The 27,987-nt window shown below is 34.8% G+C and overlaps 2 protein-coding genes across 9 annotated transcripts; one reads left to right on the plus strand and one right to left on the minus strand.

Moving 5' to 3' along the window:
- The first annotated feature begins 292 nt into the window (after nt 1–292).
- tbc1d7 (TBC1 domain family, member 7) lies at nt 293–13,257 on the plus strand. Of its 4 annotated transcripts, none has more exons than XR_003294632.1 (9): nt 293–503; nt 838–954; nt 3,637–3,717; nt 3,836–4,026; nt 5,195–5,332; nt 6,298–6,443; nt 6,721–6,850; nt 7,629–7,947; nt 13,240–13,257. XR_003294632.1 is itself a non-coding variant. In XM_026290506.1 (8 exons), the coding sequence occupies exons 2-8, from the start codon at nt 843–845 to the stop codon at nt 7,713–7,715; spliced, it is 885 nt and encodes a 294-aa protein (XP_026146291.1). In that variant the 5' UTR covers nt 293–503; nt 838–842; the 3' UTR covers nt 7,716–8,212. The 4 variants fall into 4 exon arrangements, 1 of the variants encoding a protein (XP_026146291.1); XR_003294634.1 differs by lacking the exon at nt 13,240–13,257 and adding an exon at nt 12,920–12,935; XR_003294633.1 differs by lacking the exon at nt 13,240–13,257 and adding an exon at nt 12,870–12,883.
- LOC113120572 (phosphatase and actin regulator 1-like) lies at nt 9,148–27,943 on the minus strand. 5 transcript variants are annotated; one of them, XM_026290472.1, is made up of 13 exons: nt 27,389–27,943; nt 17,977–18,138; nt 17,821–17,901; nt 16,630–16,716; nt 15,609–15,815; nt 15,311–15,539; nt 13,624–13,796; nt 13,375–13,531; nt 12,439–12,494; nt 12,297–12,358; nt 12,037–12,177; nt 10,563–10,639; nt 9,148–10,090 (listed from the first exon to the last, which is right to left on the minus strand). In XM_026290472.1, the coding sequence occupies exons 1-13, from the start codon at nt 27,495–27,497 to the stop codon at nt 10,075–10,077; spliced, it is 1,557 nt and encodes a 518-aa protein (XP_026146257.1). In that variant the 5' UTR covers nt 27,498–27,943; the 3' UTR covers nt 9,148–10,074. The 5 variants fall into 5 exon arrangements, with proteins under 5 accessions (XP_026146257.1, XP_026146255.1, XP_026146253.1 ...); XM_026290470.1 differs by having other exon boundaries at nt 17,977–18,141; XM_026290468.1 differs by lacking the exon at nt 27,389–27,943 and adding an exon at nt 23,038–23,565.
- Between the last annotated feature and the right edge of the window lie 44 nt (nt 27,944–27,987).

The raw sequence follows: 27,987 nt of genomic DNA on the forward strand, positions 1-27,987 counted from the left end.
TGAACTTTCAAAATAAAATTAAAAAATTAAAAACCAAGCTCTTCACACATTTCTCATATTTACACATTTATTTATTTACACGTTGTATGCTGCACACTGAGACGATTTTAATAAAATTAAAAATAATAATAAAAATAAAAGGCCATCACACGATTATTTTTAATTCATTTAGCAGATAAATAATTTATTTATTATTTTTTAAAAGATTTTATAGATTCTAAATAAGCTTTAAAATATGTCTTTTATTATGTATACGGGAGCTGAGCCGAGTGCGCGCCTCCTGCTGGACTCGCGCGAAAGAACAACAACACGAGGACGTGAATTACATCCGGGGTCACAGGACTGCAGACAGCCTTGTTCACAGACGTATACATCTTCAGACTCTCATTTAAGAATTAAAGATAATAATTCCGCGTTCATGAACTGAATGTGAATTTTCGGACTGACAAATTGTGTGCAGACGAGGAAAAACCGCGGAGGCCCGCTGAGATCTGCGCTCTGAGGTAAACAAACGGTCATTTTTAAAAAAATATCTCAACCGTCGTTTATGAGAAATACACAACAAATTTGTCTCACATAAGCTTACTGATGTAGCTTGTATTTCGTGTAAATGTTAATGTTACGATTCAAAATAATCTAACTGGTTAGGGAAGTGTTAAATTCTAATGTATTAACGTACTTGTATTATAACTAACGAAAATACTATATCTTTTTTGGGCGCGTGCATGCTTGGTGTTGTTTGAAGGAAGGAAAGGTAGCATGAAAATACCATGGTATATTAATACGTTCATCAGTATGACATATTTACTAGTCATGTTGTATGTTTTTGTGTTGCAGTGATCATGGCTGATGATCCTCAGAGGAACTTCCGCTCGGCGTATTATGAGAAAGTGGGCTTCAGAGGAGTTGAGGAGAAGAAGTCCCTCGAGATCCTGCTGAAGGACAGTCCTCTGGGTAAGAGTTTTATAAGCAAACTGGCCGATACCGATATTATATTTTTTAAGCAACAAACAAGAAAGAAAGAAGGAAAGTATGTGTAAACAAGATGTTTATTTGGTGTTTAATAGACCAAACTGGCTTTTGGCTATTGAAAACAATAACGGTAACCATCTGAAATTAACGGCAGTAACTGTACAGTAAGTAGTAGACTACATTTAATACAAACATAGATGCTACAGACATAATCAGCATTCAGCTTTTGTTTTTGAATTGGGTTGAAACTACAGAGAACTGGCCTTAAATGAAAAGATTAACTGTAACCATGTGAAATTAAAGGCAGTAACTGCATAGTTCTACAAACCAAACACCACAATCAACACACGTTCTATAAGAGGTTTCTACATCAGCATTCAGTTTTTGTTTTAGTTTTTAAATTTGGTTAAAAAAAAATAAAATGAAAAAGCTTTACCAGTGAGACTAAAAAAAGTATGCTTTATAAATAAATTATTCCAAAATGTTAAAATCAAATAATGCGAATAATACAAAGATGCAACGTGTTTCATTCGTCGAAATAAAAATAAAAAATAGAGTAATGATTCACATCTATATTTTTTTTACTTGAGCCAATGAAAAATAACTAACTATTTGCTCAAGTCAAATATATATATATATATATATATATATATATATATATATAAATATAGTTGTGAATCATTACCCTAAAATGTTTTCATTGGATGAATGAAACACTTTTGTTCAGTGTGCTACAGCAGGTGATTTTTAAATCAAATTAGGTCGATGTATTTTTAAGGTAAAAGAAAAATAAGAACTGACGTTTACGTCTGGCTTTTCAAATGTGTTTGCATGTTATACTTTACAATGCTTCCCTTAGGTTCAATTCTGAGAAGGCACGGTGTGTCCTTTCATTTTTATGCCGATGACACACAGATCTATCTGCCTATTAAAAGAAATGATCCTTCAGCCATCGATGCACTATTTACATGTCTTGGTGTTTTAACCTTAAATGACTCTAAGACTGAGGTCATTGTTTTTGGTCCACAGGACAATTTTAATTTTAACAACTCAACTTTGGAGAACCTGACAGTTTTTGAATCAAAGTGTGTTAAGAACTTCAGTGTTTTCTTAGAAAGTTTGCGTACAATTGGTCCAAAACGCAGCAGCCAAATTTCGAAGAAAAGGCCGCGAATCTGATTTTGCCACCCCCTTTCTGCGAGCACTTCATTGGCTTCCTGTTAACCCTAGGATACATTTTAAAATACTCTTATTTGTTTATAAATGTTTATGCAGTCTCGCTCCACGTTACCTATCTGAATTGCTACATCCTCACAACCCTTCCAGAGATGTAAGATCTAGTAATCATATCCTACTTATGGTTCCCTCTACAAGGCTGAAACACAGAGGAGATAGAGCTTTCTCGGTGATGGGCCTTAGATAGTGATTTTATACATTTATACATTATACATTATAGATTTTTTATACATTTTAAATGTTGGTTTAAGTGTTTGTTTGTTTTTTTACACATTTTCCATTATGTAACTATAATAGCAACGGTTAATATATATATATATATATATATATATATATATATATATATATATATATATATATATATATATATATATATATATATATATATATATATATATTAATGCATATATATATATATATATATATATTAATGCATTTTTAATGCTGGTTGAAGTGTTTTATATACATATTTTTCCTTCTGTAACTATAATAGTAACCGTTATTATTATCATTATTTATTTTATTATTATTTGTTATGCATTTTTAATGTTTAAGTTTTTTTTTTTTTTACACATTTTTCCTTCTGTAACTATAATAGTTACTGTTATTATTATAATTTATTTCATAATTTTTTAATGCATTTTTAATGTTGGTTTAAGAGTTATATTTTGTTCTTTTTAATAGTATAATAAACAATAAAAGTATAATTTTATATTAATAATAATATTAAATAATAGTTTCTTCTTATTAAACGTTTTTCATTGTTTTTAGTAATTTATTAATAATTCATACTTAATGTTGGTGCAGGAATCATGAAAAATAGATTTGGACTTTTTTAACACAATAAATAATATATAAATAATAATAATGTAACATTTAGACGGCATACAATTATTTGTGTTTTTAATGTTGGTGTTCAGGAACCATGCAGAACAGATTTTTTCTTCTTTTCTTTTGACGCTGTAATAACGTTAAAAATAACTATTTTTATTATAATTAATAACAATTAATTTCTATATTATTAATTATTTTTATTGTTGGATTAAGTGGTCATTAATCATATGGAATAGATTTACTTTTTCCAACACAATAATAAATAATAACAACTATAATTATTTATTTTTAATGTCGGTGTTTTGTAACAGTGAAGAAATTTTTTTTTCTTTTGACTCCATAATAATAACAATTGTTGTTTTTTTAAATAACGGTTTAAATGTTCAATAACTAGCACTTCAGCCCAGTAATAAATAATACTAATAATAATAACTACTTATTATTACTTGTATTATTCTATACAGTAGTTTGTATTGTTCATCTTTGTTTAGGCTCACATCGATCTGTGAAATTCTGTGTATCTCTGAGTTGAGAATAAATGGCTGTGATATAAGCTCTCGCTCCTTCAGTCAGTTCTGTTGCTGTTGTTTTCAGACGTGGAGAAGTTGAGCACCTTCAGTCAGAGGTTTCCTCTTCCCTCCATGTACCGGATACACGTCTGGAAAGTCCTGCTGGGTGAGAACACGAAATATCATTCACATCAAAATCATTAGAGCATCCTCTGTGTTTAAAGCAGCTTTTGTGCTCGGTGCAGCTTTGCGAGAGGTTTCTTGACGAACCTTCATATCTGCAGGTATCCTGCCGCCCCACACTGATTCTCACGCCCTGGTGTCTCGCTATCGTCTCCAGCAGTTTGAGGACGTCAGCGGCGCTCTGACAGCCATGCGCTTCGTCCACGCATCCACCCCTGTGACGGAGCTGTACCTGCGCATGTACCAGCTGGAGAGCAGACAGCTTCCCCGCAGGAGCGAGCTCAGGCCGCCGGTGAGGAGCTGAGGGTTTGTGGGTCATCAGTACCTCACGACTAGTCAAGTCACCAGTATTTAACTGTGACCCTGAACCACAAAAGCAGTCGTAATGGGTCATCGTTTGAAATTGAGATGTATGCATCATCTGAAGCTGAATAAATCATCTCTCCATTGATGTGTGGTTTGTTCAGGGGACAATATTTGTCTGAGATGCAACTATTTGAAAATCTGGAATCTGAGGGAGCAAAAACATCTAAATATTGAGAAAATCATCTTTAAAGTTGTTCAGATGAAGTTCTTAGCAATGAATATTACTAATCAAAAATTAAGTTTTGAGATATTTACGGTAGGAAATGTACTAAATATCTTCATGGAACATGATTTTTACTTAATATCCTCATGATTTTTGATATAAAAGAGAAATGTATAATTTTGACCCATATAATGTATTGTTGTCTATTGCTACAGATGTACCCCAGAGACACAAGACTGCTTTGTGCTCCAGTCACACAGATTAATAAATAAAATCAATAGAATAGAATGTTTTTTTGTTAACTGTATAAAAAAAACAAAAAAACAATATAGAAGCCACTGTTAGTTTTCTCTTTTTTTTAAGCAGTTAGTAAATTAATGAAGTGCAAGTCTAAACGTGGCAAGTATTTTTATTAATTTGTTTAAAGATTAGAATTAGAAAAGAAAGTGCTGGAGTTAGATGGTCAATAATAAATATGGAAAAGATGTGTTTGTAGCTGATTCTTCGATGTTTTTCAGTTGTAGAAACAGTCAACAAAACATTGCATGGGTCAAAATGATCAAATTTTCTTTTATGCCAAAAATCATGAGGATATTAAGTAAAGATCATGTTCATGAAGATATTTTGTGAATTTCCTACTGTAAATATATAAAACTTAATGTTTGATTAGTAATATGCATTGCTAAGAACTTCATCTGAACAACTTTAAAGATGATTTTCTCAATATTTAGATGTTTTTGCTCCCTCAGATTCCAGATTTTAATAGTTGTGTCTCAGACAAATATTGTCCTCCGAACAAACAACACATCACTGGAGAGATGATGATGTATATTTAGGAAATAATTTTCAAATTCAATTGACCCTTATATAGACCCTATATATATATATACACATACAGGCACATGGCTGAGGTTTGATGCTTTTCTTCCAGGATGACGAGGATGAACACTTCCTGTCTATCGGCAGAGCGATGGAGGAGATCGTGGATGACCCGGTCGACTGCTATTGGCTCATCAGATGCTTCATCAACCAGTTCAAGCTCAAGTTTGGAGACTCCATCCCTCACCTGGTACACCACCGCTTTTAATATCATTTATTCATTATTGATAAATGAGAACAAATGATGATAAATGATAATGAAAAATAATAACGTATTATTATTATTATTATTATTATAAATGTTTAAAATAACCTTGCAGATATATAACCACAGAAAAATAAGTAACACTTATTATTACTTTTTTTTCTAATGTTATATCATTGTTTTTAAAGGTTATTAATGTTGATTAAAGTGTTAAAGAATTGTTCTTATTTTTTTTAACACCTCAACTGTGATTCTGAGTAATGTTATATGCTTTTGAAATTTTGGTTTAGGAGTTAATAACCATGCAAAATAGATTATTATTTTATTAGTTATTTTGTTGGTTTAAGTGTTCAATAACCATCCAGAACAGTTTTTCAAAAGATTTTTTGAAAGAATAAAATACACATGTATATAGTTTAATTATCATAATTTTTTAATTTAAGTGTTTTCCTTTTTCCTTTTAACACTATATTAAAAAATAACGATTATTATTATTAATCTATATATTTTATTAATGCATTAATGCATTATTTTTTGTACATGTAAGTCTTTCAACAACCCTCTAGAACAAGTTTTTAATTAAGTAAATTAACTGTTGTTTTGTGTTTTACTATTATTATTTTTACATTTTATATATATATATATATATATATATATATATATATATATATATTAATAATTTTAAATGTTTTTTAAATTTAAGTGGTTATTTTGACAGTTTGGCATTATAATAAATATTTATGATACATGATAAATGTTATTTTTATATTAATTTTTATGATTATTTTTCTGTTTTAAAATTACTGAATAATAACAACGGTTATTATTATTATTTTATTACATTTACACCCCCTCAGGTCTTTCAAAGTTCAGAAACACCACAGAAAAGGTCCATGTTTGGTTCTTCTTCCGTCTTGTTCTGAACTGAACGCACGGTGTCTGTGTTTCAGCCGAAGAGTTTGGAGCACTTCCTGTCTCAGGAGGATGCTGCTCTGCTGGCTCATCTGAAGACGTCTGGAGCGCTGCACTCGCTGCCGTACTGTCTCTGGTTCAGACGCTGCTTTGCTGGATGTTTACCACAGTCCAGTCTACAGAGGTCAGCACACAATCACACTCTGTCAATATCTATTCAAATAGCATTTCTGTGATGCTCCGCTGTATTTTCAGCATCATTCCTCCAGTCTTCAGTGTCACATGATCTTCAGAAATCAGAATAATATGATGATTTACTGCTCTAGAAACATTTCTGATTATTAACAATGTTGAAAATTATATAAAAAAAAATATATTTCTTGTGATTGTCTGGTTAATTGATTGTGCTCTTATGTGATTGGTTGACTGATGGACCGTGCTGTGCTGTGATTGGTCGGCAGGGTTTGGGATAAAGTCATCAGCGGCTCCTGTAAGATCCTGGTGTTTGTTGCCATGGAGATTCTGCTCAGCTATAAGATCATGCTGATGGGAATGAGTGACGCTGGTGGAGTTTACAACTTCCTGTCTAACGTGAGCCGCACACATCACTCACTCACTCAGTCACATACAATGGTTCAGTGCATGTTCATTAATGTACAGTATTCATCTTTACATTAGGACATTTGTTTTCATCTTTTTAAATCCTCCAGTACTCGTCTCATAGACTTTCACTAATGATTTTATCATTTAATGGATTCCTCTTCTTACATCAACCAGTGGTTTTTTGAGAAACCCTTATTTTATTCATTTCATTACTATTATAATTAAATTAAGTTCTGTTTTTTTAATTTGAGGGGGTGAAATATTTTTTATTATTTTTTATTTTATTTTATTAATTCAATTAAATAACATCATTATTATATTACTACCTGTTTTTTTTTTTTTTTTTTTTATGAGAAAGTAATTATTATTTCTATTTCTAATTTATTCATATACAATTGACAGTTTTAATTGAGGAACAAGGAATTATTTTAGTATTATTTCATTTATTATCATATGAGGAACAATTGTTTAAATGAGGAAAAATAAATTAATTGTATTCTTTTATTTATTTATTTAAAAATATATATTTTATTAAACAAAATATATATATTTTTTTATTATATGATGTACTGTTTTTTTTATTTAGGAACAAGGAATTACGTTATTTTAATTTTTTATTATTATTATTATAATACTTTTTAAAAGTATAATACACTCAATTCATTTTATTCAATTATTTTATTACTCATATTAAATTAACATTTTACCACAAATGATATTGAATAGAGTGTGAATGAATAGAATTTTCCCGGGTGTCTCTGTACAGATGCCGCAGGAGAACACAGACGCCATCGTCACTAAAGCCATCGATCTGTGGCACAAACACTGCGGGACGCCCATGCACTCCGTATAATTCAGCATTTCTGAGAGGTAGACGACAGGAACGTCAGCTGTGAGTGTGCTCGCTCTTTATTAGGTTGGTTTACATGAGAATCTGCATCACACATCGTTCAGGAGTGACAGTACGGTCTCTTCCTGCGCTCTCTGAGCCAATAGCAGCAGCGGAAGAGAGAAACGCCAACGACTGGAAACAGAAACACATCAATCATTCAAAACATGACGACGTCTGCTCTCCTGTGTGTGTGGTCACCGATCGGTTTTACAACCCTCGTGTCGTTCCACACCTGTATGAGTTCATATAGGATCAGGAAAAGTGCTTTAATGAGCCACAGAAAAAGTCTGGAACCAATGAAGGTGGATAAATAAAGGCAGAAATATATACATAAAGTTTTCCTGTAATGCCCTGCCAATGTGTTCAGTATCAAAGTCAGTTAAAAATATGTATAAATAATACATGAACATAAAAACATCTCGGCACACAGTCGTAACACTTTACAGTAAGAGTCTCATTTCTTTATGAACTAACAGTGAGGATTTCTACAGCTTTTAATAATCTGTGTCAGTGTTAGAATAATACAGTTGAACATTATTCATTATAGTTCACAGTGCATTAAATCAACTTAATTTTTAAAATAGTAATTGTGCTGTAATGGCATTTCAGGGAATTGTTTTCTAATTTATTATTACTATTAATTATAAATTGAGGAACGAGGAGTTTTTTTTTTTTTTGTTAAATTTGAATAATATTAAAGTCATTATGTTACTCATAATTTAAAAAACTGGTAATGTAATAATAAATATTACCGGTAAATCATTTCTTGTTGATTATAACATTTACTAATATATTTGTAAAATGAAAATATTTTTTATTAACATTAATGTTAATATTAATAGTCATTAAAATAAAAATGTACATTAAATACAACTTTTTTTAATTGTAGATTTTGAAAATTCTAATGAATTTTTTTTTTTTATTATTAGTCTTAGTTTGGGGATTCAATATTTTAGTCAAAAAGTTCTATTTAATATTTAATTTATTTTAATATTTTTTTACAATTAAAAGTTGTATTTGTTAACATTTTGTTTTTATTATTATTACTATTATGATAAAATAAGCAACTTCTTGCTCTTTAATGTAATCCGAATAAAATACAATTATAAAAGAATTGTGTAATGCACTTACAATGTAAATTTAAACATTTAACAAGACATTTAAATTAAAAGTTAAAGTAAATAAAATTAAAATAAAATAATTATTGTTCCTCAATTAAACAAAAATAGTTTATGTAGTAATTAAATTATAACTAATTCCTTGTAGTGCACAAAAAATTCACATTTAATAATGCACTGTGAACTAACATGAACAGCTGTATTATTATTATTATTATTATTATTATTAGTGAAGATGAACTGTTGTACATCAACATTAACAAACGAGACCTTACTGTAAATCAGAATGAGCTTTTTATTTTTATGTTACTGTTGCTATTTCTGTATGAACACTGTGAATAAAATACAAAAGAAACTAACATAACACTGATTATTGTGATTCCCTTCACTGTTTTGGTTTTATTTTGGCAACGGATGCCCTGTAAAGTGGGCGGGGTTTAAAGGGTCGCCCAACGCTCGATCACATGACGGCTGAGCACCAATGAGAACAAAATGAGACGAAGGAGGAACGAAAACCCGGTTTGGAAACACTCATCAGGACTCGAGAACAATCAGTCACTCTTAACACGTTATTGCTCTGTCCTGTCGCCCGTCAAGATCGCATCCTGTGATTGGTCAGCAGCGTGGGCGTGGCAAACTTTGCTCTTTTGTTATTGGTTAATGATGTTCTTGGGTTTTAAGATTTAAAACAGCAGCCAACATCAGGGGTTTGACTCCCAAAGAATGAAGGAACTGATAAAAACACGTATTTAAAAGCACTGGATAAAAGTGTCAAGCAGATGCACATAAGTTACAAATAAGCAGGAAATGTGGAATTAAAGCAATAGTTCTTCCAACACTGATGAATTTTAATTTCTGGCAGAACTATTTCTTTAAAGACGGCGTGTAATAATGTGGTTTGCACTCGTTAGAAAGTGGCTTTCCTTTGTGTTCTCGGTTTTGAAAACTAAAAGGACTGGAATAGTTTATCAGTTACAAGTAGAAAATCAACTACATCGTCTGCTGCATTAAAAACCATCGGCTGGAAAAACTAAACACAAAGAGAGAACTTCATGGCGAAGAGCACGTGATAGATCAGTTTTTGTCAAAGTGTAGAGAAATATGTGCACACAGACTGATCAGCGTCAGCTCAGATCTGCTGCGAGGGATTCCTGATCAAACAGAGTCTGTCCAGAGTCCATTAGAGACGGACTGAAGCAGCTCTACGGCCGATGAAACCTGCAGAGAACACAGGAAAGACAACACTGTAAACATGACGGCCATCCCACAATGCAATGCTCTTCACTTGACCACCATCAAATACTCCAGACCCAGACATCATGTACATGAATGGGATGTTTGTACAATTCTAAATGTTTATAGAATATTAAAATATATTTTTGAATGCATTTATAACATTGGAAAACATTCATGTCACTTATACACCATTTAATGCATCCTTACTAAATAAATAAAAGTATTCATTAAAGAAAATTGTATATATAACATTAATATAACATTTTATTGTATAGACATAAATATATAATACAAGATGTTCATTTGAAAACATATATACTGAAATTTAAATAATAGTAGCTTATTTCTGTATGCATATTTTAAATAAAAAAATGTCTAAATAGTCAAAAAGGGTATATAAAAAAGCTTGATTTCTTTCTCGTGGTTAGGCAGACAGACGAGTGTTTGTGTTCACCTGGTTAGATGTCGACTGGACTCGTGCACCTCCATCTCTGTGCTTTTGAACTCGTTCAGCTCTTTGCGTATGGCAGCCTGAGAGGGACAAACCCATGAGATCAGCCGAGCATCTGAACACACGGTCCATGTTTAAACATTTCATCCTTAAACTAGAAGCATCCATAGAAGGCAAAATCTCTCTTGAATGGAAGTGTGTTTTGACATGGACTCAACGGTTCAGAAAGAAAAAAATCTAATTGTATTTTTTTCCTGATAATTATTGTCTTTTTTTTTGTTACATTTGCTGTACTTATTTTGAATTTGTAAAAAAAAAAAAAAAAAAAAAAAAACTGATTGTGACAATAAGTGATTTTTCTAATTAGCAATATATTACTACTTTAATAATACTACTGTATTGTAAAAACAAGTAGTGTGATTTCATATATACAATACAGACCAAAAGTTTGGAAACATTACTATTTTTAATGTTTTTGAAAGAAGTTTCTTCTGCTCATCAAGCCTGCATTTATTTGATCAAAAATACAGAAAAAAAATGTAATATCGTGAAAAATTATTACAATTTAAAATAATTTTTATTTATTTATTATACTTTAAATTATCATTTATATCTGTGATGTAAAGCTGAATTTTTAGGATCATTATCACATGATCCTTTAGAAATCATTCTAATATGATGATTCATTATCAAAGTTGGAAACAGTTCTGCTGCTTAATATTTGTTCAGAACATGTGATACTTTTTTAGGATACTTTGATGAATAAATAAAAAAAAGAAGCTATTTTTTAAAAATATTAATATTTAGTAATAACAATATACACTACTGGTCAGTAATTTGGTGTCAGTAATTTTTTTTCTTTCTTTTTTTAAAAATAAAATAAATGCTTTTATTCAGCAAGGATGTGTTAAATTGATAAAAAGTGATAGTAAAGAAAATATATTATTAGAATTTTTTTTTTTTTTTTTTGAATAAATGCAGTTCTTTTTACCCTTTTATTGATCAAATATATTCGACAGCAGAACTGTTTCCAACACTCATAATAAATCAGAATATTAGAATGATTTCTAAATGATCATGTGATCGACTGATGTTACATGTGACACTGAAGGCTGGAGGAATGATGCTGAAAATTCAGCTTTGCATCACAGGAATAAATTATTTTTTAAAGTATATTCAAATAGAAAACAATTATTTTACGTTGTAATAATATTTCACAATATTACAGTTTTTTCTGTATTTTTGATCTAATAAATGCAGGCTTGATGAGCAGAAGAAATTTCTTTCAAAAACATTAAAAATAGTAATGTTTCCAAACTTTTGATCTGTACTGTGTATATATATATATATATAGAGAGAGAGAGAGTTTTTAATGCAAAATTCTACTACTTACAATGTAACATTTCTGCTTTAATTTTCAAAAGAGAAAGCATCAATCTTTTATTTGATCAGAGAAGCTGAGGTGATGGAGATGAACCTTATCCGCAGCAGTGAGTCTGGTCCAGGGTTTGTCCGCGCGCCGGTCGTAGTCCTGAGCTTCTGCCACCTCCACGTAATCACTGAAGCGGATGAGGATCTTGGCCTCTCGGAGCTCCTCTACAGTGGGCCTCTGACTCAGCTGAACACACACACACACACACTCCTGAAGACGTTGTGTAACTCGAATCTAATGCATGCTGTGACCCAGATAGATGGTTGTTATAGGAACAGAGTCCGGGGAAAATCTCCTGCTCTCACCTTCCTGGAGAGCCGTTTCTTCAGCTCACGCTTCTCCTCCAGCTCCTCCTGCTCGTTCCGCGCTGAACACAGACAATCAGACACATCACTCACAACATGAAGCGTTCCTCATCACACTGGTACTGGAGTGTGTGAGACGTACGTTTGAGGATGTTCCTCTGCTCCAGCTCTTCTGCTGACGGTCTCTGGCTCAGACGACTGGACACAGACACAAGAGACGCTATTACGATCGTTTAAAAAGCTCACAGACATCCTAACCTGATAATAAAGCAATTTAATCAATTAAATACTCAAAGACATTGCAATATTTTGCTGCTCAGTTTGTGTTCGTTTGAAGAAGTATAGCTCCGCCCACAGTCAAATCTCATTGGTTCAAAATTCCCTCAACGTCTGCATATTGAAATCAGGTATTGGCTGTGAATCTGTCAATCAAACATTACTCCACGCCTGATAGATTCTTACTTAGGAGTGTAGAAAAATAAATAAAATATATAGAAATATTTTAAATCAAAGAGGTTCGTGAAAACCGTTTGAGTATGTGTGCATGAGATAGAGAGCGTGTGAGATAGAGAGTGTGTGTGTGTGTGCATGTGTGTGTGCATGTGTGTGTGTGCATGCGTGAGTGTGTGTGTGTGCGTGCATGCGTGTGTGTGCGTGTGTGTGCATGCGTGAGTGTGTGTGTGTGTGTATGTGTGTGCATGTGTGCGTGTGTTTGTGTGCATGTGTGCGTGTGTTTGTGCGCATGTGTGTGTGTGCATGCGTGTGTGTGCATGTGTGTGTGTGCATGCGTGAGTGTGTGTGTGTGTGTGCATGCCTGAGTGTGCGTGCATGCGTGTGTGTGCATGCGTGTGTGTGCATGCGTGTGTGTGTGTGCATGCGTGTGTGTGTGTGCATGCGTGTGTGTGCATGCGTGTGTGTGCATGTGTGTGTGTGCATGCGTGAGTGTGTGTGTGTGTGTGTGCATGCCTGAGTGTGCGTGCATGCGTGTGTGTGCGTGTGTGTGCATGCGTGTGTGTGTGTGTGCATGCGTGTGTGTGCATGCGTGTGTGCATGCATGTGTGTGTGTGTGTCTCCTCACCGGGTGAGTTTGGTGCCGATCTGTTGTCTGGACTCTATCCGCTCCTGGTCACTCATCATCTGTAAGATGTTTTTATCCTCCAGTTCTCTCTTCGACGGCCGATTGCTCAGTTTGATCGCCAGCGAATCCTTCCGTAAGATCCTTAAAGCAAGCGTACCTGCACACACACACACACACATACACACACACACAGATTAATTTCACAAACACACACGAGCCACATGCTGTGTTTCCCGCCAGATCTCGTACTTGTAAACAGCGAGTCGTCATCATCCTCCTCTTCCTCGTCCTCTTCCTCGTGTGTGCTGAAGGTGTGTGTGATGAGTGTGTGTGTGTTGGCAGGAGTTTGGTGCATTGAATCTCTGTTCTCCTTCTCCTCTTCCGTCTCCATCAGGACAGATGGCATCGCCTGCAGTACAGAGCTACACACACACACACACACACACACAGTTATTTTAGCATTATTTATATACCATTATAGTTCTCATTAATATTTTGAATCAGCTTGTATTTTTATATTTTCAGTTTTTCTTTTCATTTCAGTTATATTTAAATGATTTTGTTATGTTTTTGTTGTTTTTATTAGTTTTTTAAATTACTCTTTAGATTATATTTATTTTGATTTCAGTTTTAGTGTGTCATTTTATTTCATTGTATTTTCAGTTTGTGCTTCTGTTCAGTTTTTAGTACTTCAACTTAAACTACATGAAGATAGATTGAGTTAGTTTTTAATAATATTTATATCATAACTTCATTTTAATTAGTCAATGAAGCATAACAAAAAGAATGTAAACTGAAATAAAATATTATAAAAATGTAAACAAGGCAACATTTCCCATTTTTATTAAATCTGAAGTACTAAAATAGTACAGTACAGTAAAGCTAAAATTAATAATTGTTATTAGCCACTCAAAGATTTGTTTCAATTATATAAATGCGTATTTGCTTAATGCTGACAGCAAACGAGAAAGTGTTTATGACATATTATGACAAATATTTGCCTATTACTAATAATATAAAAGCAGTCATCATAATACTTTTCGTTTACATTAATTCCTTTGTTTTACCGTTCTATGTGATTATTAGATAGACTTCTATCCTAATTAGACAGAACTGTTAACGACGACGACGACGACCAAGAGAGAGAGTGTGAGCACTGTGTGCGCCGTCAAAATAAAAGTCCCGCTTCGAACACATCAGCCAAGCAGAAAAACTTATCAGCCGATGCCGATATTTACAAAATGCCAAATATCGGCCGATATATCGGCATTATCGACCGCTATATAACCACTAGCAAAAAGAGAACAACTGAAACTAAGCCTTTTACATTTTCTGGAGGGAAATCTATCAACGTTACTCTTGCATCTCGCACAAGAGAGCTGCATGTTTAGAAAGCCATAAGGTTAACTTTTAAAAAAACAAGTCTCGAGACTTTATGGTGATTTTTTTCTATTCCACTGCAATCTCATGTTTTAAAATTAGAAAAAGTACTCTTTATGATTGGCCTTCTTCCCTTTGTATTAAAGGGGACATATGATGTTGCTAAAAATGAAATGTGTTAATATGGTTTAATGTTCAAAAAAACACATTATTAATTACAAAATTACAAAAGAATATCTCTTCGCATTTAAGACTTTAATCTTTGCAATTTAACAGAACTTTTTTTATGCACCAAGAGCTTGTAACACTCCAAAGAGAAAGGACAAATTTGACCCCTTTAAACTATTTGTAATTGTTTAAGCAACTTGTTATATTATATAAAATGAATAACATTTGGTTTATGAACATTATGCACTTTTTCCAAAGATAGTCATTTTATTGTATTGCTTTGATAAACATGCATTAGTAATATTTTGCTCGATGCACCCTCTTGTGGCCTCAGGAGAAAAGCCAAAACCTAGTGTGTGTGTGTGTGTGTGTGTGTGTGTGTGTTCACCTCTCGAGTCTCTGCATGGTGAGTGCGAGTGTTTTGTTGAGTTCTTCAATGATGCGGCTGGGTGGATGCAGTGACAGCGGCAGTGTGGCGTACTGCTGCGAGTGTGTGTGTGTGAGCGCGTGCGTGTGTGAGCCCTGGGACGGCAGGCATTTGAGGGGAAACGAGGGCGTCGGCTCACATATCATCACTTTCTTTGGAGGCAGAGGCGGCGACAGCCTGGCCAGCGTCTCTGGAGGGAGGACAGACAGAGTTTAGTTCTCTGCTGGTGTTGGTGAGAGACAGAGGAGTGTGAGTGCACCTGTCAGATGGTTGGGGATCCGGCTGTATGGCTTCGGCGGTAAGGCAGGAGGCTGCTTCAGCGACGACGGCCTCGCGTGAGTGATGTCAGCGCTGTCGCTAGGCAACGGCACAGGCTTCACAGGGGGCGGGGCTTGACATGGCTTTGGGACGAGATCCGAGAGACACGCCACAGTTTCTCCAGACGACTGGACCTCTGAGAACGACACTGGAGCACAGAGAGACAACCGGAAAAAAGACTCTTAACTGAGCAGAGAATCAGTATATTTGAATGATTTCTGAAGATCATGTGACACTGAAGACTGGAGGAATGATGACGGAAATTATAATATATTGTATAATATATTCACAAAGAAAACTGCTATTTAGAATTTATAATAGTATTTCACTTTTTTAATGTATTTTTAATCAAATAAATGCAGCCTTTGTGAAAATAAGATTCTTACCTAGTATAAAAAAAAAGGTATATATATGTGTGTGTGTGTGTGTGTGTGTGCACTACTAGTTAAGAATCTTATTTGTTTTGTCTTTATATATAATGTGTGATAAAAATACATAAAACAATGACAAAAACAACTTAATTAAAAACTAATTCAAAATATTTATACATTTATTAATAAATCATATTTATTAACCGAACCCCTTTGATCTAAAATATTTACTTGAAGTCAACAAGATTTTAATTTAAAATAAAATGATCAAATAAAATAATAAATAAAATGAACGTTTTTGCCTTTTTTTATACACTACTGGTCATAAAATGCTGTGTTTTTGTGTTTTGTCTCTTCTGCTCACCAGGGCTGTATTTATTTGATTAAAAATACATTTAAAAAAATCACAGTTTTCTATGTGAATATCGGTAAATATCGGTGAATATCGGTGTGAAATGTCTTAAAGGTACAGTATCCAAAAACAGCTTTATGTTGAAGGTGAAAGATCATCATCAGACACTAAACTACAGCTGTTTTTGGTGAGGTTCTAAGTCAAACCGTGCAGAATATGAGAAGTGGACAGTAACGCACCTGTCGCTGTGCCGCTGGGCTCTACAGACTCTGACACCGGACTGATGACCGTCTGTCTGTCCAGATCACTCATACTGACCTCCTCTACTGACACACACATCGAGACTTATTTCACTAAAGCACGTGCGACAAAAAATCGGTCAGAGCCTTGAATACATGTAGTACACTAGCATGTATGAACCTGTTTACAAAGCTGTTGTCCAACAAAGATACCATTTATTGACATGAAATTATTCTATTTTACAGTATTATATACAGTGATACAGGCTATGTCCATTACCATTGCATCATAAATATAATTTATCCTTATAAAAATAATATTCTTATAGTCCTCAACTTTCCTCAAGATAAAAAATTCTCTATTTACGCTTTATTCAGCTACATTGAAAACTGGATGCTTTTGTTCATATGTGATCCTGGAGCACAAAAGCAGTCTTCAGTCTCTGGGGTATATTTGTAGCAATAGCCAACAATACATAGTATGGGTCAAAATTATACATTTTTCTTTTATGCCAAAAATCATTAGGATATTAAGTAAAAATCATGTTTAATGAAGATATTTAGTATATTTCCTACCGTAAATATATCAAAACTTAATTTTTGATTAATAATATGCATTGCTAAGAACTTCATTTAAACAGCTTTAAAGATGATTTTCTCAATATTTCAATTTTTTTTTGCATCCCTCAGATTACAGATTTTAAAACAGTTGTATCTCAGACAAATATTATCCTCCGAACAAACCACACATCAATTAGAAAAATATTTATTCAGCTTTCAGATGATGTATAAATCTCAATTTCGAAAAATTATTTACAATTAAGACTGGTTTTGTGCCCCTGAGTCACATATTAGGGATTTCCTGGAGCTTCATAAATTCTATTACTTCTGTGATGCATATGTGAAGTTTACGCGCAAGGGCGCCCTCTGGCTTCCAGTAGGAATTAAACAGTCAAGTATGTACTCAGTAATGCGCACAACACCCTATTTTGACTAAAAATAGGAAAGATAATACTGTTCTCTAAACTTTTTTTGGTGGATGCATAAGATTCCCTGAATTATCGTCAGTTAATCGTTACCGCCATTAATACCAGAAAGTTATCATGATGTATTTTTAACCCATTATCGCCCATCCTCAACATTCAGTTGCTGTCTGCTTGATCTGATTAAGTAGAAAAGCTATTTTCTTACCTTTCTCATACACTTCCTTCAGCACGCCTCTCTTGATGAGCTCTTCCCTGCTCTGACGCGTCGACATCTTCCTCTCCAGCACTGCCAATCATCAACGAAACTGCTTAGAAATGAAAACCGTGCGTCTGCAGGTGGATTGCTGTGCGTGTCTCGTACCTGCAGACGTCTGCTTGAACGTGTCGCTCTTTTTCTTTCTCCATTTCCACGGTTTGAAGAGTCGTCCCAGACTGGCCAGTTTGCTGCGTCTGCGGATCGGAGGCGTGTGTGTCCCGGGAACCAGCGAATCAGAGCGCATCGCCGCCAGACGCTCCGCCCCCTCTGCTGAACACAAACACACACACACACACGGGACGTTTGCAACCCTTTATAAAGCCTGACATATGAACAAATAACCTCATTTTGTAAAAATGGAACTGTTTAGTGTCACTTTAGGGGTAAATCTAAAGCGTGTGTTTTATGTTTTAGTACTTTCATGTTCATGTTGCTCTATTCTTTTTCTGTTCTATCTGTTTTATTTTTTATTACACACACAAAAAAACTTGCTATGTGTATTGCGTTAAGCTCCTCTAGCACTTGAACATCATTGCTCTTTTGTTGATTTTGATTGCTTCCATTGTCCTCATTTGCTAAATGACTACATGTAATGTTCTGGCTTTTATAGCTAATATATGCAAATTGGTGCTGATGCTGATATTTATATGAACAAAAAGTGATGAAATTCTGATGCTTGTAATATACATCAATTATGTTTTTTGATATAAAAGGATCTTAATATCAGATTTCGCTCTATATCTCCAGCAATGTGTCTCAGATGAGATGTAAATGAACCAAACAGTGATTGAGAGCTGAAGAAATCAAGGCTCCTCAGAAGATGTGAGATGTTCTCCGCTGAGGAACAGTGAAAGTAAAGCTTCTGGAAACAAACGATTTGAGACTCTAAAACATGATTGTTGGAGAATCAAGTAAAGCTGAGCTGCTTCAGTCCAGTAAGAGTTCATCTGGAGATATTACTGACATTATTCTGACCTTTACTTGATCACAATCAGGAAAGATTTGACACCAGAAGCTTTCATACAATTACACCGAAAGAGCTTTGTCTGGATAAAACATTAAACTATCAATCAGAGACAGAAGACATGCAGTAGATTGATTGTGACAGCAAGGTTTTGATAATTTAAAAGCCATAGAAATATGGCTTTATATATATATGTGTGTGTGTGTGTGTGTTTAGGAATAGGAGATGTGTTTCATTGTGCTTTTTAAGAGTCTTAAATGAAACCTGAATGGTCACTGATCGAGTAAATGAGCCAAAAGAATTTAAATGGTTTTGAAAGAGAAGAAACGAAGCATTAAAATTGTCATGGCAGAGACCAAATATCTTTAGGATCAAGTAATTGGAAAAACTAACACGACTAATTCAATAATTTTCAGAAGAAATTACTAAAACAGAATATTTTCATGTTCTTTTTCCATTTTGTCTCGGATCACATGTTTTCAGATATTTTTACTTTCTCCATTTGGTAACTCAATAAAATAGGGCAAAGACATATTAACATTAATTTTCTTAGATTAAGGAAATTCAGAAGGGGGAAGACGACTGTGACATGCGTTAAGTGTACGTTTCTAATCCCAGCTCCTCAGCGCACGAGAGTAATCTTCATATATATTTCACATCTCCGGAGCTTTCTGCACACATCTGCTCTCTAATAATCCACTATTCATTTCACAGAGTGACTAATATGGTCCCTTACTGACTGTAAAGTGTGGAAAAAGCACTCACTAGGAGTCCAAATGCTGTTTTACATCTGATTCAAAAGGAATTCTATTTTGACTTGTTTTTACATTTGAGTTTTTTTACTTGTAAATGACGGCATGAAAATTAAAGGAAAAGTTACACAAAAATTACAATTTGCTGAAAGAAAATTCCTCACCCTCAGGTTATCCAAAAATGCAAAGGAGTTTGTTTCTTCCTCAGATTTGTAGAAATGTAGCATTGCATCAGAGTCTCATCAACGGATGCTTTGCAGTGAATGGGTGCCGTCAGAATGAGAGTCCAAACAGCTGATAAAAACATCACAATAATAATTCTTCCTCCAGTGAAAAAGTCCAACTCCTGTTATCGCTCACATCAAAATCCAGCCACATACTTGTTTAAAGCGGTTTTAAACAGTTTTGGCTTGTAAACACTGCTTGATCTGTGTAGATTTCGCTCCTGATTCAGACCAGATCACTTTTTCACTGGAGGAAAAACTCATTTTAGTTACAAACATTTTCTCTTAAGACATTAACTGATGGACTGGAGTGCTGTGGATTATTGTGATGCTTTTATCAGCTGTTTGGACTCTCATTCTGACGGCACCCATTCACTGCAGAGCATCCATTGCTGAGCAATGCTACAATTATTGTTTCACAATCTGCGTTTTAACATCAGGGCTGTGTGCGTACAAGATTTCATGCTCTGCACCTAAACACATTGCAAATAATGCAGTTGTTTCACAGCTGTCACCATTGATCTGCTAACAGCCTCAGATTCTGGTTCTCTCGCTGTTCTTATTCTTCTTAGTGCTGCTTTTGATCCTGTTAATCCCAAACTTTTACTCAATCATCTGGAAACAGTTACTCAGACTGTTTGAACCTGGTTTAGATCTTACCTCAATGACTGAAATGGGCTCTGTCCGTACTGGTGTTCCTCAAGGTTCCGTTTTAGGTCCCTTACTTTTTAGCATTTACATATTTCCACTCAAACTGCTTCTAAGATCACTTGGGCTTAATTATAATTTTTATGCAGACACTCTGATTTATATTCATTCTAGGCCTGGGCAAAAATTTGATGTTTTTTTTTTTTTTCTCCCATCAGCTTCGTAAAGCTGGCCCATTACCTTTAAATATTAATGGCTCTGTTTTGGAGTCACAAACTAAATAAGAAAATGTAGAAGTAATATTTAATCCGAGTCTGTCTTTCGAATATCATGTACAGTACACTTTTAAGAACTCCTTTTTTCATCTCATAAAATATTGCTAGACTCCCTTCTATGCGATCCCTCTCTGTGACTGGCTTATTAATACCTTAGTTTTTTCTCGCATTTACAACTGAAATGCACTTTTTGCTGGGTTTCCTAAAACCACACTTAAATTGCAATGTGTGCAAATCTCAGCTGCTAGGCTCCTGACTGGTGCCAGGAAAAATTAGCATATAACACCAATTCTAAAGTCTTTGCACTGGCTCCCGGTCAGGTTCAGAGATGATTTAAAAATCCTTGTGCTCACATATAAAGCACTGCATGGTCTGGCCCTTCAATATCCATCTGTACTTTTAAACATGCTGTCACAAGCTGGTTTATTGGAAGCAGGGTTTTCTCTTACTATGCGCTTTGGAATGCACTCTCTCTAAGAATTAAGAGATGCACAGAATTTAAGTATTTTTAAATCTTACTTAAAAACAATTTTTTTTTTTAGGTTAGCTTTTACTAGGATGTTTTGATTTTCACATCTTAGTTTGTTTTTTAATTGGCTGACGTGTGTTGCATTTTTACTTTTTAAAGGCGCTATATAAAAATAAAGTATATAAATACATTTCTCCAAATCTGAAGAAGAATATGATGGCCTGAGGGTGAGCACATTTGTAGCATACTTTCATTTTTAGGTGCACAAGGAATAACTTTAAAATAACTTTATAAAACTTGAATAAAAGCTAAATTTAATTCTCCAACAAAGTGACTCTAACTGTATCCGTCTGGTCTAAAAAACACAAAATCACTGGGAGCGTCCTCTGGGAAAAGCGGAAGATTTCTGGATCCATTCACAACCCGAATGGCAGCGGCGCTGGTACAAAAATAGACCGGTGCATTAAAACAGGTCAGCAGGTAAAGGAAAGAACGAAGCTTGTTTTTCCAGAAGGGCTTTTCTGCTGAAGGAGGCTGAACGTTCACTTCAGCTCTACATCTGACCGATGAATGTAGGTCATTGGGAAAAACTAACAACCCTGATGCAGAATGCATGAATAAGACAACGAAACGATCACATGCAGATTTACCAAAAGTTCAATGATAATTTACATTCCTTAATTCCAAAACCCACAGTATTTATATTAATAAGAAACATAAATGTTCATAGATTTCCAGCTATTATAGTGGACATTTTGCACATTAAAAAAGCAATGCATTGCATTATACATTTATTTAGTCAGATTTACATCATATTTCATATAAGTGTTATATTATGTAAAGTAAACCATCTCTATTTTATATTTTTAATTAGTAATGGTAAAATTACACTGCAGTGTCAAATGTTGAGTACAGTATTTAACCATGTTCGAACCCAGCAATCTATAGGGACGAAACCATAATGTTGTTGTGAATAGAGGGTAAAGAACCGAAATATAGCATAATATGAGAAATGCATTCATGTTAATTTACCATAATTATCCAAAATCATGCATGACGTATATAGTATATTGCTAAATAAATATATTAAATAGTTGCTTTTAAAAAAACTATTTTATCTTTATGGGCCCCTTAAGGTGATGCAAGACCTACTAATAAAGTTAAAAGAATGTTTATTATTGAACTAGAACTCATAAAATAGTTCTCTGAATTTAAATCGTGAGTTGCATGGACTGACAGGTCAATCATATGGTAGATTTTATATAAAACATAAATTAAAAAAGAAAAACATGCTTGAGGATACTTGTGACTCTGGAGCACAAAGCAGTCTTGAGTCTCTGGGGTATATTTGTAGAAACAGACAACAATACATAGTATGGGTCAAAATTATCAATGAAGATGTTTTGTGCATTTCATACCATAAATATATCAAAACTTAATGTTTGATTAGTAATATGCATTGCTAAGGACTTCATTTGAACAACTTTAAAGATGATTTTCTCAATATTTAGATATTTTTGCTCCCTCAGATTCCAGATTTTCAAATAGTTGCATCTCAGACAAATATTGTCCCCTGAAAAAACCTCACATCACTGGAGAGATGATTTATTCAGCTTCAGATCATGCACACAACTCAATTTCAAACAATTTACCCTTATGTCTGGTCACATTTATTAGATGTCTACTAAGATTTTTAAAAAAAACCAAAACATTAGCTTCTTTTAGGGGTGAAAGTTAAAGGGTTAAAGATTAACTAGGCCAATATTTTAATAATTATTCATTTTTTAAAGACTATTTTATCCTCCAGCACCGTTATCACTCGGTTCTCACTCACCGTCCCGGATGTCGTTCCCGCGGCTGCAGTTACTGCAGATGTGCTTGATATGACCGGAGATCACAAACGGTGTGTTGTTGTTACCGGGGGCGGCGGGCTGCCGCAATCTGACCAGGTTAAATGCTCTCCGTTTGCGCGGTTTCTCTGCGGACGACGATGATGATAACGATGAGGAAGATGACGCGTCCTCCCGTAACCGGGATGTGATCCAGGTCCCGTGCGCTCCGGTGAATGCGGGACCCGCCATGGTCGCAGCGGACCCGTGTCTATCCGTCACACCGCGGGATGGCGCGGAGATCGAACGGAAGAGCGAGTTCATGAGCCTCACCGATCATCCCGAGCCGCGCGAACCGGGGTTATATCACCGACGCAACCGACTGGCGCAGATTTGTTTATCATAGGCGGACGGATGCGCCTCTCGGTAGCACCTCTTCAAATTCATCAACGTGACGCAATGCCGTGAAGTCCACGTAAAAATACGCGGAGCGGAATCGACCGTTAACGGGAGCTCGTCTTATGAATATTAATGACCTCCAACGTGACGTTTGTCCTTCAGGCCCATCCGATTGGAGGTTGTTGTTAAGTGGGCTACAATGTTGAAGGCTTGGCTCATAAATATTAATGAGGCAACTTGGCTCGGCCCACTTGATTGGAAGGCGCTCTTAAGGGATACTATGCTGAAGGTTACGCTCTGAAATATTAATGACGCAATATCACGTTAACGGCCGTTACATCTATGGCTCTATTTTATTGTATTTTTATTTTTTTACAATATTTATTTGTATGCCTCCACCATATTAGTATTTTCGCTGGCTAAGTTACACGGTATGGGTCCAGATCCAGACCGGATGTACCGAGAAGCCCCGCCTACGTCACCGTGTTTGGATCGCTGTCGCACCGCTAGAGGCCGCGGTTACGGAAACCCGTTCTCAAGTAAAAATATTAACGGGAACCATTTTCCCAAACACCGTCGGAAATGCTCATTTATTATCTGTAGTGCATAGAAAATTATGTAGATTTAACATCTCCGCATATAGCTTGATAAAATCCTAATGTACACTATGTAAAAAATGAAACAATATTAAATCAAAATCTAGTTTTCTTGCTATATGAAAGTTTAAACTAAATATATTTCCAATTTCAAAAAATGTATTCAATACAGCTTCAATGTTACACCGCTTTACATATTTTATATATAGGCTATAAAAATATATTTTAACTAAATTATATATATATATATATTTTTTTTTTTTATTTTTTTTTTTTATATCATATGACAATGCTATAGTACTTGATTTTACCCTAAAAAATGATCAGAATGCCTTAAAAACTGCTAATAAAGAGAAATATTGTGTTAAATTGTCCTCAGAACAGCCGTGGCTCTAATTTACGTGCAGATGAAATATTATCCTGGATAAACCCAACCATGACTCATATGCTGGAATGAATATTATTTCTCATGCTTTCTATCCTAAAACCTCCAGCAGATGGCCAACTCTTGCTCTAATTAAGTGTGTGTGTGTGTGTGTGTATGTAAGAGAGAGAGTGAGAGATGTAAATGAACAGTGTAACATAAAAAAAGTGATGTAAAATAAAACCATTGAATTAGAGAATCACAAATAAGAATCACACACACACACACACACACACACAAAAGAGAAAAACACCTGGACACATCTGGTGGAGATATACACAGAAATGACTTAATTTCCTTTATGCATATTCATATATGATTTGGGGGGGGGGGGGGGGGGGGGGCGGTAAATTTTACCTGGATACATACTGAATATATTTATGTTATTTGTCCCTGCAAAAACTTCACTTAAGCTTCATTTACTAAATGACTACAAATTAATGCTAACCTCAGTAAAGGGCAGAATATAAAGCACAAAGTGAACGATCACCACGATGATCTGAAGAGAAGTGCAGCACAACCAGTGTTTTGTAACTCAGAAGTCAGTTTGACACATAGACAAATAGTTTAATCCATGCTGTTATGCAACTGTATCCGTGTCTCACACACACACACACACACACACACACACACACACACACAGCAGTAATACATCTGACATTCTAACACATGGTTCAGTGATTGGCTCATTCTGGGCTCACACACACACACACACACACACACAGATGTGGGGACGAGGCTGCAGGCGAAGTGTGTGTGTGTGTGTGTGTGTGTGTTGTGTCTGGACTCTCACAGCATATTGATCGATCAGCTCAATCAACCACAAGAACAAAACAGCAAAATATACTCACACTTCAGCAGGACTGATATTTTAACTGAAACTACAAACATTTTACATTGAAATAAAGCTGAAATAAATTAAAATATTCGATGATAAACTTCAAAACTAAAACTAAAAACTACTAAAACTGTAATAAAAATACATAAAGCTAAATAGAATAGATTTTTATTTTATTTTTGGGTTTAATTTAAATGTAAGTTTGATTAATAGTTTTAGTTAACGATAGCAACACTGTCAACAAATCATAGAACTATTAAAAAAGTAAGTAAATAAATAAATATAAATAAAATGGCAAGCACACAACAAAATTACCTAAACCTAAATAAATAGAATAAAACCTTACATTTACCTTAATTTGCCTTAAATAAATTTAATTGAATATACTACAGTATAATAAACGTCCATCATTTATTGACCAGTGCTGTGAGTCACTGAAACCATTAAAAGTAATTTTGGTTAAAGTGAAATAAATCTGAAATAAAATATCATATTAGATGAAAAATGTACATTTAAATTTTTAAATTGAAATTTCACATCAGCAACTAAAATAAGTTAATATTTAAGTGCTTAAATTACTAAAACTAAGACTGAGATCAAAATTAGTTAAAGCTGAATAGAATATAAGAATAATAATATTATTAGAATAATAATAGCTGAATATTATTTGAACTTAATTTACATTGAACTGAAAAAAAAATTCAGCTTTAAACAAGCATGTGGCTGGATTTTGATGTGAGTGATAACAGGAGATGGACTTTTTCACTGGAGGAAGAATTATTATTGTGATGTTTTTATCAGCTGTTTGGACTCTCATTCTGACGGCACCCATTCACTGCAATGCTACATTTCTCCAAATCTGATGAAGACTGAACTGCAGGATTTGAGATCTAACGAGTCCCACAGACGAGTAATAAAGCTCAAATAGAGTAGAAATAAACACCTACTTTCATTGCATGGAAAATAAAGCTCATGCATTCTGCCTAAACATCTCCTTTCGTGAACCAGGCTTGGACTGCGATGTGTGTGTGTGTGTGTGTGTGTGTGTTACCCCAACACAAACAAACATCTGCATCTCCAAAACACACTTCTGGAGCACTTACACAACCCTGGTATGGTCATTTATAAAGTTCTTCGGAGTACCATGTCCTGTATATATGGGTATGTAATCATCCAGAGCCATAGTAATACCATGTTTGATACTTTATCAAAGCACATTTACCATAGTATTATTGAAATCTTTGGTCATGTTTATGTGTCAATCACTGTTCCATGGTAACATCATTGTATTCCCAATAGTACTTTGAATTAAATATTGTCATAAAGATAGACATGGTAATTATCCGTTCTCATGCATTTACCATAGTAACATTGGGATTCTTTGAAGTACCTTGGAATAAATACTGTAAATTGCATGTCAGTTATGGATGATATTTTTGAAGTAGCTTGGAGTGCTGTGATATAACGGCACATGTACATTTATTACCGTAATAAAGTATACCATGTTATTACATAAGTACTTTTTGGACACTGCACCATAGTATTCTTCAAGGTAACTTTGAAATGCCATGTAAATAGAAGCAATAAATCATGGTATTACCAAGTTTTTGGACATTTACCATAGTAATACTGTAACTCTTTGTAGAGTAAATACTCTAAATAATATGGTACATGTCAAATCACCATGTTTTTTTTTTGAAGTAGCTTGGAGTGCTATGTAAGTATAATGCCACATGTGTGTTTACTTTATTAAAGTGCATATACCATGGTATTCAGAGTATCATTAAATGTATAATGGAAAATGTTTTATTCTTTCCATATGAAGAGCATTTTTTTGTATGTGCATATGATGCAGCTAATCATTTAGTACCATATCAAAATACATATACCAATAACTACTGTCTTAATATTATATTATATTTTGGACACTGATATTATAAAGCACGTGTTTAGATATTTGGTAGGGTACTAGTGTAATATCACGGTATTCCTTGTTTGGAGTACCATGCTGCTGCCATCCAATAATCATTCAGTACCATGGTATAAACGACAGAAGTACAGCAGTGAACGCACACACACACACACACACACACACGCACCTGTCTGTAGTGTGTAGGACAGCCTGGTTTCAGTCAGGTACGGTGTGTCGCTCTTGGATCGAGCTCTTCTGATGGGCCGCCGGTCCTCATCCTCCGGTGCCGCCGCCATCCGAGCCGCGGGACCCCCGGTGCAGTCCCCGGTAACGGCAAGGCACAGTCACGGTAGAGACAGACGCAGACTCACTCCGTTAACGGATCAACCGACACGACACACGCGAGGTAGAAGCGCGCAGACAGTAAATCGCATCCCGCCCTGATGCAGCAGCAGCGCGCGGATGAACGGAAGCATCCAGAGCGCGTGGAATCCTACTACCGTTACTAACCGGGATGACGTGTTCAGCACGGAGCGTCTGCACCGATGCGGCGGATAGCGAAACTCACGCGTAACACCCGGGAGATCGCGTGACACTCGCATGTAGATGCAGTAAACACCGGGGAAAACGACACCGATGTCCGTGCCGCTGTGACATCATCACCGGCGCTGAACCGGAGCACTTCACCTGTCTACGGATCCGAGCTGACTCACGCTGAACCGTGCAACACAAGCGGACTCAAAGTCACATGCAAACTGGAATACACATACAGAAATGTAAAAATAT

This window comes from Carassius auratus, chromosome 20 (assembly GCF_003368295.1).
Source record: "Carassius auratus strain Wakin chromosome 20, ASM336829v1, whole genome shotgun sequence".
Taxonomy (NCBI): Eukaryota; Metazoa; Chordata; class Actinopteri; order Cypriniformes; family Cyprinidae; genus Carassius; species Carassius auratus.

Bases quoted from the DNA above. Each gene is read 5' to 3' on its own strand.
- tbc1d7 (XM_026290506.1), top strand. From the start codon at position 843: ATGGCTGATGATCCTCAGAGGAACTTCCGCTCGGCGTATTATGAGAAA. The intron at 3,718-3,835 runs GTGAGAACACGA...TCATATCTGCAG, and splicing joins CGTCTGGAAAGTCCTGCTGG to GTATCCTGCCGCCCCACACT. The intron at 5,333-6,297 runs GTACACCACCGC...TCTGTGTTTCAG, and splicing joins GAGACTCCATCCCTCACCTG to CCGAAGAGTTTGGAGCACTT.
- LOC113120572 (XM_026290467.1), bottom strand. From the start codon at position 23,356: ATGAACTCGCTCTTCCGTTCGATCTCCGCGCCATCCCGCGGTGTGACG. The intron at 18,142-23,037 runs GTGAGTGAGAAC...GTTTGTGTTCAG, and splicing joins CGGGAACGACATCCGGGACG to CAGAGGGGGCGGAGCGTCTG. The intron at 16,717-17,820 runs GTAAGAAAATAG...TGTGTGTGTCAG, and splicing joins GAAGGAAGTGTATGAGAAAG to TAGAGGAGGTCAGTATGAGT.